This window comes from Narcine bancroftii, chromosome 1, assembly GCF_036971445.1.
Source record: "Narcine bancroftii isolate sNarBan1 chromosome 1, sNarBan1.hap1, whole genome shotgun sequence".
Classification (NCBI taxonomy): domain Eukaryota; kingdom Metazoa; phylum Chordata; class Chondrichthyes; order Torpediniformes; family Narcinidae; genus Narcine; species Narcine bancroftii.
Genome location: NC_091469.1, coordinates 61218411 through 61235442, shown reverse-complemented (window position 1 = coordinate 61235442; position 17032 = coordinate 61218411). Strand labels below are relative to the sequence as shown.

The 17032-nt window shown below is 40.4% G+C and overlaps 1 protein-coding gene across 1 annotated transcript in view; it reads right to left on the bottom strand.

Annotated features, from left to right (window-relative positions):
- LOC138735984 (A disintegrin and metalloproteinase with thrombospondin motifs 19-like) overlaps positions 1–17032 on the bottom strand; it is a 377361-nt gene that overhangs the window by 172301 nt on the left and 188028 nt on the right. The window contains exon 10 of the mRNA XM_069885117.1: positions 7143–7293. Within this exon, the coding sequence (XP_069741218.1) occupies positions 7143–7293 (151 nt within the window). The remainder of the gene's footprint in view (positions 1–7142; positions 7294–17032) is intronic.

Here is a 17032-nt window from a genome sequence, read left to right as displayed (position 1 = left end):
ACCCGCAAACGTTTTGAATTCATTCAAGCCATGGCTGAATGATCAGAAATAAAAGCTCCCACAAAGATCATACTGTGAAATGAGTGAAGCAATGTCTATCAATTCCACTTATGGATCTTGCATTCTAGTTTATTAACTGGACTTGCTGCAAAAAGAGTTTATTGCATTTGTAAAATTAGCTCAGCAGACTGGACTTCATTTAACAAAAACAACTGAGTACAGTACTTCAAAATGTACTTTCAAGAATCAGTGCAAATCAATTTCAATAGTTAATAGATAATACAGGATACTTTCATGGAAGTCAAGTACTTCATGATAAAATGAAAAGGAAAGCAAGATTTTTAAAGCTATTTGAGTTCTGAAAACTTACAACTGTGCAATATAATGGTGTTGTAGGCAACCCACTTATAAGTCAAAATAACTAATCTACCCTTCAGTGTTAGAAACCGTTAAAAGTAGTTCACATTTAATTGCTCAATCATATTAATATAGAAATGTTTTAAAATAGGGAAGTTCTTGAGAGAGTTTGAATACAAGATGTATACACAAAGGGCTACTGCAATTGTCATGTCTCCCTGCATTTCGAGTCAAAAATTGATTGGCTCAGTAGAGCTATGGCTCAGTTGTCAAAATGTCGGCTTTGTGATAGTGGTGCACTGATTCTTTGCCACAACACTCAAAGCTGGTGTCTCTGATTTGCCACGTTAGCAAGCAGACCAACACATCTGGACCAGTGGCGAGAGGCGTCTGCCTGAATGAGACCCTGGGACAAAACAAAGCCTCTTGCAATGCAAAGCACAATAATGCAAGAGAAAATCAGCTGGTCATGCACCATCTTTCTGAAGCAAAGGGTAAGTAACAGTTTGGGCCTGAGCAAAAAGCAGAGAGGTGCCTGAACAAAAAGGTGTGGGGAGGAAGAGGAAGGGAAGGAGAGGAGGGGAGGTAAAATGGGGTAGGAGGAGGACATAGGCTAACAGCTCAGAGGTTATGGATGAATATAGATGGGAGGGGAGAAGAGAAACCTCTTGGGACTCTTGAGGGGAAGCAGAGGCAGGGGAAGGGAGAGAAACTGTAATCTGAGACTTGCTATATGAAAGGAAACCTGACAACATCTTTCCATAGATACGGCTTGGCCTGCTTAACATTTCCAGCATTTTATTTATGCAAATTTCTGCCTGTTCAAGGGGAGATAAAATTAAATTGGATAATTGTATCCAATCTAGAGATCCAATTGGCAGGTGCAGAATTACAAGCTGTACCAGGTTACAATTGCCAACTTATCGGCACCTTTACATCTCTGTGAGCTCCCATTACACTATTAAATTCAAAAGTCTGATGTATGCACAAATAATTATTCCTAATGTGGCCAGAACTAAAAGTAAAACCACAATGCTGGAGAAACTCAGCAGGTCAAACAGTGTTCTTTATGTTGCAAAGATAACGATATCTAACCAACATTTAGGTCTTGAGCCCTTCATCAAGGTGTGAGAAAAATGTAGGCAGGCACCTGACCTGCTGAGTTTTTCTAGCATTGTGTTTTTCCTTCAATCACAGCATAACCAATTCCTCTCTCTCCACTTTTGAGTATTTTTTCCTCATCAATTTTATGTGCTTTTCATGCCATTTATTAGGTCACTGTACAATGTTGAGTGATTTTTGTTCATTTTTTTTTCTTGTGGAAAAATCAACTTATGGATATCTGTAAAGAACAGAATCTGTTCTTCACTCGGGAATGGGCTATAATGATGAGTTACATTATCACCTTCATTTTCTGTGCAATGGAGAGGAAGAGGGTTACTGAAAGGGGAAGATTGCCAAAGAAGAAATCACTTAGATGGGCAGGTGATCTCACTGCAGTGATGGCCAGACTGCTGAGGATGATGAGAAGAATGGATGATGGTGGTTCAGGGACAGAAGGCCCCAGACCGAGTCAGTGGCTGAGAAGAAAAAGGGGTCTCTGGCTCAGTCCTGGATTCAGGAGCAGGGCATCACAGAAGTAGCTGCAGTTGAGAAAAATTTTGTTTATTGATAAAGTAGTGATGGATGTGAAAGAACATCTTGAAATCAGTCATGTCTGCTTGTTTATTCCACTCAAAAAGTGGCTACAAAACCTACTTTCAATCTGATTACTGATTGGCAATATGACCCTGTGACATGCTGTGGTAGCAGCAAGCAGACACAAAACACAAAGGACTGTACTACAGGCTTTATTCTGCTAAAAGTGTGCACACACCAGTTTCAGCTGTGGTGGCTCCCAAGTGAATGGCTCAGGCTAATTTTTGGGTTGGCTGATTGACTGCCGGCCAGGTGGAGTCAGTCCTCAGGTGGTCCTCCTGCAAGTACAGAGATTGCCCCCTGCAGTAGGCTAGTGGTTGTATTACCACAGACCCCAAATTAAATGATGGCAAGATGAGGACCAATATGTGGCCCAGTCCACTTCATCCCCATGGTTTAGCAACACTCCCACAAGGTAAAGGCACGGTGCACAAAGTCCACCTCCCTGCTTCATACCAATGATGAATAGCAATAGATTTACTGGCAGAGGAAATTAGTTTACTCTCTGTCCAGCAACAGCACTGAATTGACCTTCATGCTGTTTGTTAGATGAATTTGTACATTTTAAATTTGTTGAGGTGTACTATAATTCTGAAGAAAGCAGTTGCCATCTTCCATAATTGGACCATAATTCTATTTCCTAAATATATTTTGTGAAGTTATTTCATTTGGAAGAGTTCAATTAATTAAACATATGTCTTTAAAAAAAATCTTCAGATTTAAAAGAGAGGCAAAAGAAGTATGCTTCTTTAAGACACCAAGGAAACATTTAAAAATGGTCCATCAGTCACTAACAGGAAAGGTTAAAGAGAATAGACCAACATATGAACAAATAGGAATTGTCCACTTGGTCCCTGATGCCTGCTGCATTACTGACTAAGGACATAAATGGTCAGCTTGTAACCTCTCCTCGACATTCCTACATACTCATTGCCATGCATATCAATAATCTAGCTACCTCTGTCTTTAAAAAATTCAAAGACTCTACATCCCTGATCTTTTAGAATAAAAGATCTAAAGATTCACTTTCAGTGAACCGGTGCGGACTCGAAAGGCCAACATGGCCTGTTTCTGCTCCGTAAATGGTTATATGGTTATATGGTTATATTCCCAACATTCCATAATAATATGTGGTATAGAGACATTGTCTATGAAGTTGAAATTCAGGCTTTTGCAGGATGAGCATATGATACTGGGTGACGTAGAGTCCTTTGTTTTGTTCTCTGCACTTTTCTCGGAGCTGTCTGAGGGCAAAGACCATGTCAGTAGTTCCTCTGTTTGCGCGAAAGCCACACTACGATTCTGGGAGGACATTTTCAGCGACATTAGGTATTAGTCTATTAAGGAGAATCCAAGCGAAGATTTTGCCTGCAATGGAGAGCAGCGTGATTCCCCTGTAGTTTGAGCAGTCTGATTTCTCACCTTTGTTTTTGTACAGGGTGATGATGATGGCATCACGAAGGTCCTGAGGCAGCTTTCCTTGGTCCCAGCAGAGCATGAAAAACTCATGCAGTTTGGTATGCAGAGCTTCACCGCCAGCCTTCCAGACCTCTGGGGGGATTCCATCCATACCTGCTCCTTTGCCACTTTTCAGTTGTTCAATTGCCTTATATGTCTCTTCCCGGGTAAGTACCTCATCCAGCTCTAGCCTCAAGGGTTGTTGGAGCCCACCTCACTGACAAAAGACAAAGGAGGAAAAACCCAACACCTAACCCCAACCAACCAATTTTCCCTTGCAACCGCTGCAACCGTGCCTGCCTGTCCCGCATCGGACTTGTCAGTCACCAACGAGCCTGCAGCAGACGTGGACATACCCCTCCATAAATCTTCGTCCACGAAGCCAAGCCAAAGAGAAGAGATTTGATACTGGTCAGTGACATGACCTCCCACATACAATGGAGATCAACATGATGTGGGATTTGCTGGAGGCTATGAGCTTGACTGAGTCACTGAGTGTTCACCAAGTGGTGTGAAAGATGACTGTCCTCTCAAGGAGGAGGCTGAATAGTGGATTGGATTTGGCACAAACATTTCAATTTTCTAAAGGGCACCAGATAAACAAATAATTCAATTGTCATTGGATTTTTTTTTCTTGATAATAAAGAATTCACAGGGACAGTGATTCGGGGTAAACCAAGGCAGCTTGTTTCAACTTTTACATTTTTCGAAGCTCTATACCCCAGAGAACTTACCTACTCAATACAAAGCATTTTCTAGTTTGTGGAGTCAGCCTCAAGAGTTTATTCCAAAATAGAACTCAAAGATTACACTAAGAATTCAACTGGGGCACCTCTGATAATGAGTCACCACACAGGATGATTTAATTCTCCATGCAGTTCTTTTTGGAGCACTGCAGGGGAAATTGGACCAAGTTGTCCTTGGAACGATTATATTTACTTTTAATCATTCTGAAGCCCAGTTCCTTCACCAAATTTTGAGCCCAGGCTGCAACCCCTATTTGTTAAGGTCACTGTCCTTTGACACTCATTTCCCAACTCTCCAATCTTGAGGCTGTCCTCCATTTTCAATCCAATTTCGCAACTGCTGAATTGCCAACCATCCCATCAACTCAATTCCTTTGTCAATTCTGGGCACAATCCCTTTCCCCACTTACCTGAAATAAGATACAAGGTCCAATCTCTCCCTTTCCCCCCAAACACCTTGTGTGAAGGAAAGGTCAGTTACTCTCCACAGAAATATATACTGAATATGTTCTATAATTTTGAAGCAGGCAGTTGTTATCTTTCATAAGACAATAATTCTAATTCCTAAATCTATTTTGTGATGTACTGGATGTTATTTAGTTTTGAAGAGTTTAATTAATTAAACTTTTGTCTCTTTCAATCCTCATGTATTTATATTCCCAACATTCCATAATAATAAGTAGAATAGAGGGATTGAATGGAAAATTGAAATACAAGTTTTTGCAGGATGTGCATTTGATACTGCCCCATGACATGACCTCCCACATACAACGGAGACCAGTGTGATGTGTATTTGATGCCTTGACAGTGACAGGACCTCCCACACACCAAGGAGACCAGTGTGATGTGCACTTGTTGCCTGACAGTGTCATGACTTCCCACACATAAATGAAACCAGTGTGATGTGCATTTGCTTCAACTCCCCCATCGCTTTGAGTTCACAACTTCTGGGTCATAGTTTCCAGAAATCCACAGGAGATTCCTGGTACCTGTCCTCACATGGCTGCCATGAGACACTTGTTAGAATTATGCTATTCTAGGCGTTTGTGAAAACCTTTTGAGGAATTAAATTTCTCCTTACCCCATGGAAAGTAGATCATTGACTGAAAGCATATGGGCAAAAGCAGGTTTACCTCAGTTGTTTGACTCAGTTCGAACCTTATTTGTTAAGGGAGGCAGCACATAAACCAAATGTCATGTTGCTTTGCCAGCTACAAATTGTGGAAGAAATAGAGAAGCTATAATGTTTTAACAAAATAATTATTGAGGGCTCCTTACAACTTGAGTTGAGTTGGTAATGGTTCAACACTGGAACATAATTAACACAGTGGAAGCCTGGAAAAATACTCACACTGGTCATTATACTCTCTTACTATGATCCATCTGGAAATGTTTCATACATTAGTCAAGTTTATTGTCATCTGATTGTACAAATACAAACCAACAAAACAATGGACCTCGGTGCAAAATATTCAGAGACACAACCAGACATAATACACATACAGACAAATAATACATATGTAGGATATGAGACAGAGATATTCCTGGTCTTATATGCTTAAGTGGACTATGTCAATGAATGTGAGTCAATTAACCATAACTCCTTTTACCCACCTTTCAGCATCTCTGTCCATCAGGATTTAAGAGTCAAACACTATAGAAACAGGTAAATTGGCCCATCAATGGCTTATACATGCTAATTTAATATTATTTTTCCTACCATATCCATCCAACATCAGTAAGAAATGTGCTGGGGGAATTCAGTGAGTTAAGCAGCATCAGTGGTAGAAAAGGCATAGTCGATGTTCTGGGTAGGACCCATTCATCAAGAGCAAGAGAGCAGAGAGGAATTAGTTAGTATGATGCTGTTCGATCTGCTGAGATAGTACAGATTCTATCACCAATGTGTATATGTACATAAGTACAGATGGTAGTGTAGGATGACTGTGATTGGCTGAGAGTGTAGCCACATCTACTGGCAGGTCTTAAAGGGTTGCTCCTAGCCAGACCAGGTCATTCTGGACTGGTTGACCTACTTGTGATATGCTCCAGTCTTTTAGTTCATAAAAGTCTTGGTTTGGATCAACAAGTCTTTGGTTCTTTCGACGTGCACTACAAGCTCCGAATCATGGGTCCTCTACCGGCATCACCTACGGCTCCTAGAACGCTTCCACCAGCGTTGTCTCCGCTCCATCCTCAACATTCATTGTAGCGCCTTCATCCCTAACATCGAAGTACTCGAGATGGCAGAGGCCGACAGCCTCGAGTCCACGCTGCTGAAGATCCAGCTGCGTTGGGTGGGTCACGTCTCCAAATGGAGGACCATCGCCTTCCCAAGATCGTGTTATATGGCGAGCTCTCCACTGGCCACCGTGACAGAGGTGCACCAAAGAAGAGGTACAAGGACTGCCTAAAGAAATCTCTTGGTGCCTGCCACATTGACCACCGCCAGTGGGCTGATATCGCCTCAAACCGTGCATCTTGGCACCTCACAGTTCGGCGGGCAGCAACCTCCATTGAAGAAGACCACAGAGCCCACCTCATTGACAAAAGACAAAGGAGGAAAAACCCAACACCCAACCCCAACCCACCAATTTTCCCCTGCAACTGCTGCAACCATGTCTGCCTGTCCCACATCAGACTTGTCAGCCACAAACGAGCCTGCAGCTGAAGTGGACATTTACCCCCTCTATAAAACTTCATCCGCGAAGCCAAGCCAAAGAAGAAGAACAACCCCCAGCAGATTGTTTGCTGCTCCAGCTTCCAGCATCTGCATTCTCCTGAGTACCTCTGTGATTTTAATTCACTCAGGAATGTAAAGAATTCTAGATTATATGAAATAATACATCAGATCATGGAAAGTGCATTCAAAACAAAGGTTACCTGCATCTCCTTGCAGAATGTAGCTGTAGGACCAAACAGAATCTGACATTGTTCATCTGCTGTGTAGATCATCCCTGGCAACTTGGATGACAATATCACTGAGTTGAGGCTCTGAGGATCTGTGTGCAGTAAACAATTACTGACCTTTGACCTGCCAATACATGTAAATTCATAAGTTATAACAAAAAGATAATGTGCATTTTGTTCTGTTCTATTTGTTTTTTTTTAAGTAAAGGATATTTGCAGCTGGAGCGATTTTGCTTCAGCTCCACAACTTTAAAACACTTGGCTAAAACAGCTCTGAAATGTGGAATTAATGTAAAGATAAATTCACACATCCTGGGCTCCAATTAGGCAGCTGACATGAAGGGAGCTTGATTAGAAAAATGGCTCTACTGCTCCAATACAGACCCCTACTCCCCAAAATTGGGTCTCTTCCAGAGGCCCAGGATTGGTTCATTTACCACGGAAAACATTTAAATAAATACCATTTCATTCTGGGTATTGAGAATAATTCAGGAAAAGAGACTTTGAAATAATGTGAATGATGTGTTCTTTAAGTAAGAAAATTAATTGTTGATCGATTCTGACATTGAATTTTGAGAACATTTATTTCCATCTAATACAACTGTCCTTAAATCCTATGTTTTTTTCATTTTACATTGTCTGTTCCATTGGTCATAATTAATTCTTTTTAAAATGTATTTTCACTGCCTACTTTAATCAAACTCTAGTAACTTATTCCATACTTCTCTTGCTCTCTTTTAAAATTCTTCCCTGTCTTTCACTCTTAGCTTCCTCTTTTTCTTACTTAAAGAGAGGAATATGTAGCTTTTGCCAAAGTAAATAGTTTGCATATCTATTTCCTTTCATGATCCTGAGAATTTGAATGTACTTCCACTGTATTTTAATCCCTAATTCACTGGAAACCAGGTACATTTAACCAAAATCTCTGTAATTCATGCAAAGCATTCCATCTGTAACCATGTTTAAAAGGTAGCTTTAATTTCTGGCTCAATTTTAAATAAAACTGAACTTTATGAACATAATTTCTGTAACCCATATCAGCCGGTGACAGCCTGCTGCGCACAAGGTTACGTAAACATAGAAAAATAGAAAATAGATGCAGGAGTAGACCATCTGGCCCTTCAAGCCTACAACACCATTCATTTTGTTCATGGCTGATCATCCACTCAGTACCCAGTACCTGTCTTCGCCCCATACCCCCTGATCCCCTTAGCCACAAGGGCCAAATCTAACTCCCTCTTAAATATAGATAAGGAACCAGCTTCAACTACTCCTTGTGGCAAAGAATTCCAAAGATTCACCACTCTCTGAAAGAAAAAAAATTCTCATCTCAGTCCTAAAAGACTTCCCCCTTATCCTTAAACTGTGACCCCTGGTTCTGGTCTTCCCAGACACTGGGAACAACCTTCCCACATCTAGCCTGTCTAATCCCTTCAGAATTTTATACGTTTCTATAAGATCCCCCTTCAATCTTCTAAATTCCAGCAAGTGTAAGCCTAGTCAATGCAGTCTTTCTTCATATGCAAGTTATGCCATCCCTGGTATCAATCTGGTGAACCTTCTATGCACTCCCTTTATGGCAAGGATGTCTTTCCTCTGATAAGGAAACCAAAACTGTACACAATACTCTAGGTGTGGTCTCACCAAGGCTCTGTACAGCTGCAGTAGAACCTCTCTGCTCCTGTATTCGAATCCTCTTGCTGTGAATGTCAATGAACCATTCGCTTTCCTCACTGCTCCTGTACCTGCATGTCCACTTTCAATAACTGGTACACAGAGACAGCCAGGTCTCATTGCATCTCTCCTGTACCTGCATGATCACTTTCAATGACTGGTACACAGAGACAACCAGGTTTCATTGCATCTCTCCTGTACCTGCATGTCCACTTTCAATGACTGGTACACAGAGACAGCCAGGTCTCATTGCATCTCTCCTGTACCTGCATGTCCACTTTCAATGACTGGTACACAGAGACAGCCAGGTCTCATTGCATCTCTCCTTTTCTTAATTGGACACCATTTAGGTAAAAATATTCTCTCCTGTTCTTGCCTCCAAAGTGGATAACCTCACATTTATCCACATTATATTGCATCTGCTATGCATTAATCCACTCACCTCAATTGTCCAAGTCATCCTGCATCCTCTACATCCTCTGCCACCTAGCTTCATGTCATCTGTCAACTTGAAGATTCTGTTTTCTATTCCCTCATCAAAGTCATTGATATATATTGTAAATAACTGAGGTCCTAGTACTGAGCCTTGAGTTACCACACTAGTCACTGCCTGCCATTCTGAAAAGAACCCGTTTATTCCTACTCTTTGCTTCCTGTCTGTCAACCAATTCTCTATCCACCTCAATACCTAAACCTAAACCTCAGATACCGTGTGCTTTAAGTTTGTACACTAATCTCCTGTGCGGGTCCTTAACAAAAGCCTTCTGAAAGTCAAGATATACTACATCCACTGGGTCTCCCTTATCCACTCTATTAGTTACATCCTCAAAAAATTCTATTCGATTTTTAAAACTTGATTTTCCCTTCATAAAACCTTGCTGAATCTGTCCGATGATGATATCACTACTTTCCAAATGTGCTGCGATCACATCTTTAATAACTGACTCTAGCATTTTCTCCACCACCAATGTTTCAGGCTAACTGGTCTATAATTTCCTATTTTCTCTCTCCCTCCCTTCTTAAAAAGTGGGGTTACATTAGCTACCCTCCAATCCTCAGGAACTAATCCAGAGTCTAAAAGGTTTTGAGAAATTATCACTAATTCATCCATTATTTCTTGGGCTACTTCCTTAAGCACTCTGGGATATAGACTATCCAGCCTTGGGGGTTGATCTGCCTTTAATCCCTTCAATTTACCCAACACAACCTCTTGACTTAAATTTATTTCCTTCAATCCTTCCCTCATATTAGATCCTTGGTCCCCTACTATTTCCTGAAGATTATTTATGTTTTCCTTAGTGAAGACAGAACTAAAGTAAATATTCCAGTGGTTTGCCCTGTCCTTGATGCCCATGATCAATTCACCTGTGTCTAACTGTAATGGAGTCCCGTTTGCTGCCACAGAAACTCCTGTCTATTCCCCTTACAATGGAATCCCCTATGACTAGAGCCCTACCTCTCTTTTTCCTGCCCTCATGCACAGCAGAGCCATTCACGGTGCCATGATCCTGGCTACTGCTGCCTTCTCCTTGTGGGCCATCTCCCCAAACAATATCCAAAATGGCAAATAGACTTCAACCTGCAATCAGCCTACAAATTGAACCACTCTCTCCAAGCAAAGGAAATAAGATTAGCTCTTGATTAAGTTGTTATTACAGGCAGCACTTTGGCTTTGGGTATGAGAACTTAGAAGAAGTGCCAGGGTCACTGCCGAGGCATCCCAAGAGTGAGCAAAACGACATCGCTGATCAAAGGTATTAGAGCTTTTACTGTCAAAGAGAAATCATAATGACAACTTGGTAGAGTTAACGATAAAATACGCAAAGTTGGTGGGTGAGAAATTGTGTTTACAGGTAAAATTGTAAAATTAAAAAAAATATATATATATACTGCTCCTAAAGCAAAAAGCCATTTTTACTTATTATAAATTTGACATCATTTGTCAAACTAGTGCACTAATAAAATTTAGATTGGCTGTAATATTAATAATTATTAACTTTATTATAATAATGTGATAGTACAGATCTATCACCAATGTACATAGTGTATATAGTTACTGTATCTCGACTGTGCTTATAGCGATTGGCTGAGAGCTAAGCCACACCTATTGTCTGGGCCTTAAAGGGTTGTGTCCCTAGCCAGGTCGGATCATTCCGGACTGGTCGACCACCTGTGAAGAGCTCCGGTCTTTTGCTAATAAAATTGTAGAGCTCGTCGAAAGAACCAAAGACTTGTTGATCCAAACCAAGGCTTTTATTAGCAAAAGACCGGAGCTCTTCACAGGTGGCCGACCAGTCCGGAATGATCCGACCTGGCTAGGGACACAACCCTTTAAGGCCCAGACAATAGGTGTGGCTTAGCTCTCAGCCATTCGCTGTAAGCACAGTCGAGATACAGTAACTATATACACTATGTACATTGGTGATAGATCTGTACTATCACAAATAATATTTAGTTATAACACTTTTAAAGCCACTATACTCATGAAAAAAGAACATTAGTTTTGTTATGATTTCATCTATTGTTGGTTTTACATACATTTTGTTCTTTTTCATAAAATAGGTTCTCTCAACTATGATATTGTTATTATTGTATATATTAATGTGAAAAGGAAGTCTTATTTATCCTTGAAAAAAAGCATATTACCTCTCAGCACAAATGTATTGAGAGGCCTTATCAAGTTTTCTCAATGAATGACAAAATTCTTTCACAGTCGCACTGGGTTAAAGTTCTGGAACTCCATATCTGACAGCACTGTGCGTTTGTAACTTCAAAACATGGTCCACATTGATTTAAGGTGGGAGGTGCCGATCCCCTTCAGGGGAGATTAAGAAACAAAGGTTGCTGGTGACAATCACATCCAAAGAACTATGCAAGAGAAAATTTGACTGGATGTTCAAGATTCAAGATTCAATTTATTATCATAGCAATAAAACTGTCGTATTACATGAAATTTATTTTTGCCTGCAGCAAAGCAGATAGATTCGCCACCAGCAGGAATCGCCTAAGTGCCTCTCACAGTTCTTACAGTCAGAGAGAGTGAAGCAAAAGAGAGTCCTCCCAGGGTCACTGAGTGTCTGTAGATTCACCTCCAGCGTTTCTGCACCCCCTGCATCCACAGAACCCGGTCCAAATCATTGGTAGCCTAAGCTCCAGATCTGAACCTCTGATAAGGTCAGGAACCCTTCAGTGCCCTCGGCACCTCCTCGCATTTCGGTTCCGATACCTGGTACCCCTCCAGCCAGTTCAAGCTAGTTTCCAGCAGTCCGCAGCCCAGCATGAGTCTGCCGACAGCAGTCTCCAGCAGCCCATAGCTTCCGCAGGTTCCTCGCCTTCAGTTGCCAGGAGTCCGCTGCATGCACTGGTCCTTCAGCCGCTGGCCCCTCACTGGTTGGCTGCCGTGGTGACCATCCCCGCGGATCATCTCCTCCACTTCTCCCTCTCAGACGGGGGTGGGTGGAGGGTTATCTTCCCATACTCTGGTGCCCTGCTCCAGTCCTCCACTTCCCCAGATTCTGCAGCCCTCGTGGCTACTGTCGATTAATAGGCACCACCATTTTGGGTTCAGACCTGCGGTCACAGGATTTCAAATAAAACTACTGTTGGCTCCCTCATTGGGCCATTCAAAGCCTGTTCAGAGCTTATGGCAGTTGATTGGGCGGCTGGACCCCTCAAGCGTGCTGTATCCCCCGCTCCTTCACTCCTCGTGGGTCTGCACCAGAGGCAGCGCTGTCGCTACAGTGGCTCCAGCAGTGCTGGCATCTTGATGTGTATTGTTACAACTAATTTTTGTCCATTTACTTCTTGTGCTTTTCAAAAGTAACCTGTTTTCTCACAAATGTGTTTAAAGTCTCAATTGACAGTCCCCAGTGAACAGTGCAAGCAATCACAATTTGTTAAGGAGAGAGAAATAAACAGCTTCAGGAGTGAGAAAGAGGAAAGAATAAAATTTAAATCAGCTCTAGAAAAGTATGTGAAGTAAGCAAATTTGTCTGGACAAAGAAGATAAAGAGAAAAAAATCTATAAAATATAATACATTTTAAATTTTAAAATTAAAACCTGCAATGAGGCTCCAAGCTTCTGGTACTTAATTTTTGATTATTCCTGTTCATAGCACATTACTACTATTTTCCACTACCAATTGTTATCCTTAAAAGGTCTCGTGGAAAATTGTGCATTACAAATGTGAAAATATAAAGACTTCATAAAATTCAAAATATGTTAACTGTAAAGCAAACAACAAAGAGCTTTTTGCAAGAGGCACAAATTTGGCAATATTTTTTAGATAATCATATTTTACCTCATCAAAAGGCCACTTATGCTTAAATAACTGTGAATACCATTAGCCTCATCACATTTCAACATCAAGCTCAAATTCATTGTAACTGAATGTGTAACCCTTGAGGATCATGCAAGCTTACATTACATTTTTAAAATCTTTAATTGCTGTAGCAACATTGTAAGTGGGAATCTCATAGCCAAATACTATTTTTTCTTCCTGTCTGAAAGAAGAGTGTTTATAGAAATACACATTATTTGAGGAACAGTTGCAAAGCAAGTTCAAAGTTCAGATTTATTGTCAGAGTGCATAGATGACATCACATACAACCCTGAAAAAGAGAATCTCAGGGTTGTATGTGATGTCATCTATGTACTCACAACCTCTCACTCAATATCACCAAAACCAAGGAAATTATTTGTATACTTTAGGAAGGGAAAACCAGAGGCGTCCAATCATTGGACGATCAGAGGTGGAAAGGGGAGTCATGATGATGGAGGACCTTTCCTGGACCCAACATATTAATGTCATGATGAAAAAAACGCATTAGTGCCTCTACTTCCTCGGGAGTTCGCGGAGGTTCAGCATGACTTTGGAAACTTTGGAAAACATCTACAGATGTGCAGTGGAAAGTGTGCTGACTGGCTGTATCATGGCCTGGAATGAAGGCACCAACACTTCTGAGAGGAAAGCTCTCCAAAATTTAATTAGCATAGCCCAGTAGAAAGCAGGTAAAACTGTCCCCACCATCAAAAAAAAATCTACATGTGCACTGCAGTCAGTGAGCAGCAGCAATCAAAAAGGATCCACTCCTTCCAGTACATACTCTGTTTTCGCTGTTTCCATCAGGAAAGAGGTATAGGTGCCACAAGACACATACCATCAGGTTGAGGAACAGTTGCTCCCCCTCCACTATCAGACTGCTAGACAACAGACTTGCAGACTCGTTTCAGAACTAGTTTGCACATTATTTATTAGTGAATTTTTTTTCTGTATTTGCACAGTTTGTTCACATTTTTTGGTTTACATTTCTCTCTTTTGTAGACTTTTTTTCTTGAATACAGGATACATTACAGATAAATATAAATGCTGCCTGGCCTGCAGGAAAAAAAGATCTCAAGGATGTATGTGATGACATGAATGTATTCCGACAATTAATTTGAACTTGCACAGTAACGTTCCCTTTATGGTATTTTTCCAACATGCCTGAATGTCCTCTAAGATTCTACCCGCTCCCCTACACACAGAGTTTCATTTATAATGGCCAATTGACCTACTAACCTGCACTTTTTTGAATGTGGGAGGAAACTGGAGCATCGAGGAGAAACCCAAATTGTCATAAGGAGCACTTACAATGTTGGCACAAACAGCACTGGGATCCTATCACTGGAGCAATGTCGTCATCTAGTCACTTCACTTGTGTGCTGCTCTGAAACGTTGACTCATTTTTGTTCTCTTTAAAACAGAAAAGTTTTCAATGATTCCTAATGTTCATTTTAGTTGAATTCAATATAAATTGGTTTATAGTAATGCAATCTTCGAGTGTTGTGAGCGGTCATAAGGTATTTCAAGCATATTATAGGTCAGAAGAATATAGACAATACCTACATATGACTGCAATCTGCAACCTGATTACATTTGGTACATACCGACTGGACCAGAGACAGGCACTTGCAACAGTATGATTACTTTTTAAGCTGCCAACTTACAATCAGGATACAATTTTAAAGTTTGTTTCTTAGGAAAGCAGAGACCCCACCTGAATATCTTCTCCCAATTTTGGGTGCTCCAATTTCCTATTCATTAGCCCTGGCCAGTTAACCTCCTTTAGGCTGGTTAAAATTTGTGAGAGTATTCGGATAATAAAACATGTAGGATATGTGTCAATCAGTTGGTGACAGTCAGTGCGCAGGCACAGTGGGCTGTCGGACCCATTTTCATACCGTTTTCCTCTATGATTATAGTGTAGTGATTTCATCAAGCAGAAAATCAGTTGATGAGTCATCAGCTCATTGGTAATAGGTCGAAGTTGATTGGTAATAGGTCGAAGTTGATTGGCCTCTGATGCTGAAGGTTTGATGCTCATAAAGATAAGAATGGTAAAGACAACAAAATGCTAGAGGAATTCAGTTGGTCTTTACAGCATCTATAGGATACAAAGATATACAGGTAGTCCTCTGGCACTCCCAGCGTAAGTCGAAAAAAATACCAAGTCAAAAACAATACCGCACCTCAGATTTTTCATAATAAAATGTTGAATACCTTTATTCCACACTGGGAAAAAAAAACTATTCACGTACATAGCTGAAAGTACACTGGCTTGGCCTATAGAATGTTGTTTTAAATTTTAAAAAAATTTTTCACACTATAAACCATACTGACCAAAATACATACAGACATTTTTCTCTTGAATATATGCAGTGTCATTTTTTCCCGTTTTTCCCCCCTCCCTTTCCTCCCTCCCTCACCCCCCTTCCCATTTATACAAAGTTCAATCTATAAGATATATTAAATCCATTAAACAATGTCGTCACTTAATAAAAATAAACAAGAAATTTTTGTCTTTTACTTTTATATACTGAGTCAGTTCATTTCGTTGTCTTCTCCTTCTGTCATTTTAGGTGGTGGAGGTCCGTGGTAGGATTTCTCTATTGTGTTTCATGTATGGTTCCCATATTTGTTTGAATATTGTGATGTTATTTCTTAAATTATGTTATTTTTTCTAATGGAATACATTTATTTATTTCTATGTACCATTGTTGTATTCTCAAGTTGTCTTCTGATTTCCAGGTTGACATAATACATTTTTTATGTGACAGCTAGGGTTATCATAATAAATCATTTTTGTGCTCCATCCAGATCGAGTCCAAATTCTTTATTTCTTATATTACTTAGAAGGAAGATCTCTGGGTTTTTTGGTATATTGCTTTTTGTGATTTTATTTAATATCTGGTTTACATGTACATTAAACTGCAAGAAAAGGAGGATGACGAAACAAACTGTAAACCTAAACAAAAATGGGAACAAGATCAAAACATAAAGATAAAGAATGAAACATGGGAAAAGCTATGCTCCAGAACTATGAGAAATGCAATAAACACGAGGTTACGCATGATACAATATAATTGGTTACACAGGCTATACATCACACACCAAAAGTGAAATAAATGGGACCCAACGGTATCAGACTGATGTTTTCGCTGTAAAAAGGAAACAGGAACAATAATACATACAATTTAGGCATGTGAGATAGTGAAAAAATTTTGGGAAGATCTAGGCCTATAGAATGTTTGAAGTATTGAACTAAAATGTATTGCTAAATGGTGGGAATTTTAAAGTGATAGGGTCATCAATTTTTGAAATTTCAGATTTATTGTCAGAATACCTGTACATACATTGCATCACGTACAACCCTAAGATTCTTTTTCCTGCAGACACAGCAGAATAACCACTAATTGGTAGTGCACAACAAACTGTACACAGCATAAAACATGTAAACAAGTGAAGAACTGTAAACAGATAACAATGTAAAAAAAGGACTCTGCATACAGAGAGAACAAGAAGAAAACCAATAAAGTGCACAAGTAAGTGTCCTTAAATGAGTCTTTGATTGAGTTTGTGTTGAGGAGTCTGACGGTGGAGGGGTAGCAGCTGTTCCTGAACCTGATGGTGTGAGTCTTGTGGCACCTAAACCTCATTACTGATGGCACCAGCAAGAACAGAGAGTTTGCTGGGTGGTGTGGGTCTTTGATGATTGCTGCTGCTCTCCGACAGCAGCGTTCCCTGTAGATGTACTCAGTAGAAGGGAGGGTTTTGCCTGTGATGTCCACTACCTTTTGGAGGGTTTTACTCAGGGCTATTGGTGCAGCCAGTTAGCACACTTTTCACAACACCTCTGTAAATATTTTT